Below are 6,000 nucleotides of genomic sequence, written 5' to 3' on the forward strand. Positions count from 1 at the left end.
GTTTATCTCATCAGTCCGGCTTCAGCTTCACGATCAGATCTATTGATTACTGATTGCAGATTCTGGCCTGATCCGGTTTACAGTGTCTGTGTCTCCCCCTGCTGGTAGATACGGGATCATGCTGGCCTGCTGGCAGGGCGAGCCCAGAGAGAGACCCACGTTTCCTGCGCTGGTGGAGATACTGGGAGACCTTCTGCAGGACAACAGCTTACCTGTGAGATTCACTACAGTTACCCTCACATACCTTCACCTCAAACACAAAGATCTTCTTTATTACTGTAATAATAATCACAGTTATAAAGAGTTTACCTGTTTTATATCTCCTCACAGGACGTCCCCTTTAATGTGTCTCAGAGCTCCTCAGATGACGGGTTCTCACAGGCCTCCTCCAGACCTCCATCAGAGGAGGAGCTGAGGCTGCCCTGCAACACCATGTCAGCCAGGTACTGCTCCTACAGACTGGGAATATATATATATATATATATATATAGGAGCTGTAGTATGGATGTATGTATGACACAATGTTTATTTTTTCCTCACAGATATTATAACTGTGTTCCGTTCTCCGGCTGCGTGATGGTGAGCTCCTCTAAAACGTCTCACTCTCGAGTAAAAACATTTGAGGAGCTTCCGATGGAGATGACCTCCCATAAATCACATCATGTGAGCACTTTTACTAAATATAAACCCTTCAGTCAGAGCTGCTAATGATACCTGAGCATAAACATCCTGAATCCTGATTACTACAGATTATTGTAATTCATCTCCACTTCATGCATCATTATAAACAACATCAACTGTTTATCAGACGCTGGGATGAGGAGTCTCTCAGTTATAATAGTGTATTTAAAGTGTGATGAAGGATGAAGATCTGCAGGTCTGTAATGCGCTGCTGTGTCGCTGCAGGACAGTCAGACGGACAGCGGGATGGTTTTAGCGTCTGAAGAGCTGGAGAGACTCGAACACAAACACAGAGGGTCCATGATGAAGTAAGTTCTGGAGAAACAACTTAAAAACATTCATTTACCTCCATGTTTATTAGCTTAAAAACAGCCTCGGATTCCCAAATTTTATCTTAAAGACCATAATAAGGGTAGAAGAGGCGTCTCCTCTATTTATTATCAATTATAAAAATATCAGAAACGACAGTAGTCACCTATATATCAATGCAGTTTACACCCCTACTTTTAATATCACTTTTTACAGGTGTAATAAAATCTATATTTATTAATACATTAAAGAATCTTATTAGTTTGTTTTTGCAGTACTGCATCAGTTTTTAATTATTAGTTTATGTTTAATGTATAATAATCAGTTTATTAAACAGAGTTGTGTTTAAACCCCCAACCACTAGAGAGCAGTGTTGTACTTTGTCATTAGATCCCACTGTTCTAATTGGATAAAAAGTGAATTTTATTTACTCAGTTTTTATGCTATGTTATATATTAAATATATAACATAGCAGAGTATAAAATTAAAATTCTCCTCCACCAGTCTTACACACTGCTTTTGGATAACTTTATGCTGCTTTACTCCTGGTGTAAAAATTCAAGCAGTTCAGTTTGGTTTGGTTTGATGGTTTGTGATCATCCATCTTCCTCTTGATTATATTCCAGAGGTTTGGTAATAAGTGCTCTTTTAATTCTGTGTGTGTCTCTATGGTTATATATATATATATCCATATCCATGTTTTTGCTCCACAGCTCTGATATTTTCTCTTCTCTACAGCTCAGCAGGGGGAAGCAGCACAGAGCGGCTGATCAGCAGCTCCTCTCGGCCGCTGTTCTTCACTCAGCTCTCGGGTCAGACCTTCTATAATAACGAGTACGGGCAGCTCTCTGAAGACCTGAGTGATTTCCTCTCCACTCCCGACCCGACTCTCACCAACCTGTAACCCCGCCCCCTGACCCCCCAGCGACGACCTCCTGACCCCTGACCCCCACACAAACTGATCGGACCCTCCGCCGCGTTCTGTTCTCTCTGCTGCCACTGGGTGGCACCATTACATCAGATACAAATTAAAAAATATTTTAATGCCTTTTTGTTACATTTATCTTAATATGAAGTTTAAGCTTCTTTTGTTTATTTGTACAAAAAATTATCCCGAATAGGAAAAATAAAATATATCTTCTTTTAAGCTGCGTCACTAATTAAAATTCCAGATAAGAAAAGAAAAGTCTTTAAATATACAAATACACAGCAGTAAAAATGGATTTTAATTTCTGTTGATTTTATATGTTCTTGCTCGATTCACTTGAATCAGAAAGTGATAAAAAGAAGTGGAGGAGAAACAGGAATGACCAAACAGAAATTAGAAACATGTTTGTGTAATTTTATCTGATCAGAGTAAATGAAACAGTGGCAGAAACCCGGGCGAAAATCCACAGGGCAACAGATTTTACCAAAAAATCAGACTGAATTGTCTCAGCTGTTTAGTTTTAGTTTTGAATGTTTGTACCTTCAAGTGTTTCAGGCTTCTGGTTAAAAAACACTGAATTTAAATTGTTTTCTGTGTTAAGCAGCTTAACCAGCGGCACTCGTTCAAAACATGAACCTGATATTTAACCAGAACAGAAGGAAAAGTTCTGCTGGAACCTTCAGAGTCAGTAACAGTGATTTGGGCTGAGGGTAAAACAGGCAGGAAACTAAACTAAATACATCTAAAAAAGCAACTTTTAAACTGTATGAACTGAGCAGAAATTAAACAGCTACAGCGCAAAAAAAAAAACATCTTTACAAAGTAAAATACACATAAAAAAACCTTCATTCAGAAACGCTTTGGTAATAAGAGCTTTCCCATAATAACTCATTTCCAACAGAAAAAACTAAACACCAGTAACCATAAAAGAAAGAACGAGAAAAAAACGCCAAGCTGGAGCCACCCTCTATAATATTCTATAAGCTCTTGAGTAATTTTATCTTCATGAACTTTTAAAACACTTTTAAGGCACTTCAAGCCAATTCTGCAACCAAGTGAACAGTAAAGTCATCAATGCTTTAAACAGTTCAGCGTTTCCACTGATTAAAATCCTCTTTGTTTACTGTAATCTGGTTAATTTACAGAACCCGAGTAACAGTCATGATGACTTAATATCTATATGTGTCCTGTTTAAGTTTTATGTTTTAATCTTCAGGTCTTAATATACTGGCAGATTCTGAAAAAAACACTTTTTGTGAAAGAAATACATAGAATTTGTGTTTTAAATACACTTAACATTCAGAGCTGAACAGAAACGCTCATACTGAGAAATTTACAAAAAAAGAAACACGTTTTCATAACATGTACAAAAATATGGCAACAAAGTGGAAAATCATTCTGTTCTTCATTTCAGTAACTTTTTAGTTTAGACCTGAAGAGTCTCGGAGGTCCAGCAGGTCGTGTGAAACGATGGAATGGAACATTAAAGGGGAAACATGGTTCAGTGTAAATGTGGAGAGTCACTGTGGTATAAATACGGTAAACGAGGTGAAATCAGGACATTTTTCCGATCTGGATTTTCTTCCAGGCCTCAGAGGCTGTAAATATACAGGAGTCAATAATCCCGGCCACGGTAAACGTCCCACCAATAATCGCACAGATCTGAGAAAAAACACTGAGTATTAATACTTTAATAATAATAATATTCATTCCAAAGAAATTCAAGCAGAGCCTGTGTGCATTTTATTTAAATTAGGGCTGGACTATAGGATCAAAGTTAAATTATATTTATTTATATCGCATATTAGTATCATTCTTATAAACAGTTAAAAAGCCACAGAAAACAAGTCAAGAACGCCCACAACGGATCTCTGCACCTATAAAATATATATATATATATCTATATATAAATATATGTTGTTTATTACTGTTGAATAATCACACAGCTCTAATTTATATATTAAACAGATGTTAAATAATAAAAAGCTCATATTTACAGAGTTGGACTCACGGTTGTAATGAAGCGGTAGATTGGCTGTCTCCTCTCGGTGTACTTCACTGTGATTGGACTCAGATCGTATCGGAACCAGATGGCGGGGATGATCCGTCCCGTGTGACTGTAGGCCACGTACTCCTGAGAAACAAAACCAGCACTGGATGAAGATCTGAAAACTGATTTACAGACTCGGGTCTGAGCTGATCGATATAAAGTTTTATATCCTGAGTCTGATGTGAAACACAGTAAATTAAGATCATTATTAGTTTAAGCTGGATTTACTCTGGTTATTCTCAGGCTAAGAGGAGTTTAGATCGTTCTCTCTGGAGCTCGACCTCGCTCTGCCTCCAGCCGTGTTATAAAACACACACCGCTTCAGTTTCACTGTAATTTAGTCAAAGATATATACACATACATACACACACACACACACACACATAACACCACCTACTGAGTATAACTCACTACAAATACATTTATATATTTATAGAGTTTGTTTATAAAGTTATTGAACAGTTAACTGAATAAAATGCTCACCTTATTGGCCACGGTGTACTGATAGGAAAACCTCTGCTTTCCTGATAAATCTTCATAGACTGTAGGAACAATCTTCAGAATATAATCATGAGACGCCAGAGCTGAGAGAGAGAGAGACAGAGAGAGAGAGACAGAGAGAAGAGAGAGAGAGAGAGAGAGAGAGAGAGAGAGAGAGAGAGAGAGAGAGAGTGTCAGGGTGATACACTTACATACATGCATACATACATAGGGACAAAAGTATTGGGACACCTGCTTATTTATTGTTTATCTGGTATTTTAACAGTGCTTTTGTTGGAGTAACTGTCTCTACCGTCCACGAAATGAGAATTACTGTGAGGATTTGGATATCACAACTCCTCCCCAACTCCCCCTCAACTCCTCCTCAACTCCTCCTCAACCTCTCCCCAACTCCTCCCCTCAACTCCTCCTCAACCTCTCCCCTCAACTCCTCCCCTCAACCTCTCCCCTCAACTCCTCCCCTCAACTCCTCCTCAACCTCTCCCCTCAACTCCTCCCCTCAACCTCTCCCCTCAACTCCTCCCCTCAACTCCTCCTCAACCTCTCCCCTCAACTCCTCCCCTCAACTCCTCCCCTCAACTCCTCCCCTCAACCTCTCCCCTCAACTCCTCCCCTCAACTCCTCCTCAACCTCTCCCCTCAACCTCTCCCCTCAACTCCTCCCCTCAACTCCTCCCCTCAACTCCTCCCCTCAACTCCTCCCCTCAACTCCTCCTCAACCTCTCCCCTCAACTCCTCCCCTCAACCTCTCCCCTCAACTCCTCCCCTCAACTCCTCCCCTCAACTCCTCCCCTCAACTCCTCCCCTCAACTCCTCCCCAACATCATCCAATTTATTATGCTAATTACATGAGCAGTGTGTAAAAGTGATCAGTGTTTCCTCACTACAGCTGTGGTGGAAGTTGGTCAGTTCGTAACTTGAGGTCGTATTTTTGACATTTAAAACTTCTCTTTTACGGCGTCTGTGCTTCACAAACTCGTGGGTAAAAGTTGCATCACAGTTTTTTTTATTATTTAAATAGTTGATTGATTTACAGTCTAAAATAAAATCCATCATCATATAACATTATCATAAAGAAAACATGGGATTATGTATTTTTTCTTATTAAGGTAATTAATCAGAATCTGATGTAAAACATGAGGACTGGCAACACTGGCTAACAGAACATCTGGATTAGGAAAAATGTATCTAAACATCTGTCAGATGCTGATATTTAGTTTTTTTAGTCTTATGGTGATACCAAAATGATTTAGATATTATATGGTTTATTCAGTGACTTAAAATGTGAATATATTTATTACCAAAACAATTATAGCCATAAAAAAATTATAGGACATCCCATAAAAAACCTTAAAAACAAAAACACACATGAGGGACAGACTCAGGACCCATCTCTCCAAAACGCCTAGATGTTTTCTGATGTTTGATGAACTTTATTATCGGCTGTAATAAGAGCTGCCTGTAGAAGATCTTCAGAAGATCTTCATCCTGATTCTGATCTAAACCTGCACCAATAATTATATCTGTATTAT

The 6,000-nt window shown here is 38.9% G+C and overlaps 2 protein-coding genes across 4 annotated transcripts in view; one reads left to right on the forward strand and one right to left on the reverse strand.

Moving 5' to 3' along the window:
* The window catches only part of flt4 (fms related receptor tyrosine kinase 4), a 38,099-nt gene extending 35,962 nt beyond the window's left edge, over nucleotides 1-2,137 (forward strand). For both annotated transcript variants that reach the window (XM_007240709.4, XM_049483823.1), the window contains 5 exons: nucleotides 109-214; nucleotides 331-443; nucleotides 543-663; nucleotides 907-989; nucleotides 1,729-2,137. In XM_007240709.4, the coding sequence (XP_007240771.3) occupies nucleotides 109-214; nucleotides 331-443; nucleotides 543-663; nucleotides 907-989; nucleotides 1,729-1,894 (589 nt within the window). In that variant the 3' untranslated portion in view covers nucleotides 1,895-2,137. The remainder of the gene's footprint in view (nucleotides 1-108; nucleotides 215-330; nucleotides 444-542; nucleotides 664-906; nucleotides 990-1,728) is intronic.
* A 58-nt stretch (nucleotides 2,138-2,195) lies between these two features.
* The window catches only part of ergic1 (endoplasmic reticulum-golgi intermediate compartment 1), a 21,389-nt gene continuing 17,584 nt past the window's right edge, over nucleotides 2,196-6,000 (reverse strand). For both annotated transcript variants that reach the window (XM_022683687.2, XM_022683688.2), the window contains 3 exons: nucleotides 4,452-4,552; nucleotides 3,930-4,052; nucleotides 2,196-3,580 (listed from right to left, as the gene is read on the reverse strand). In XM_022683687.2, the coding sequence (XP_022539408.1) occupies nucleotides 3,473-3,580; nucleotides 3,930-4,052; nucleotides 4,452-4,552 (332 nt within the window). In that variant the 3' untranslated portion in view covers nucleotides 2,196-3,472. The remainder of the gene's footprint in view (nucleotides 3,581-3,929; nucleotides 4,053-4,451; nucleotides 4,553-6,000) is intronic.

Source organism: Astyanax mexicanus, chromosome 10, assembly GCF_023375975.1.
Source record: "Astyanax mexicanus isolate ESR-SI-001 chromosome 10, AstMex3_surface, whole genome shotgun sequence".
Taxonomy (NCBI): domain Eukaryota; kingdom Metazoa; phylum Chordata; class Actinopteri; order Characiformes; family Acestrorhamphidae; genus Astyanax; species Astyanax mexicanus.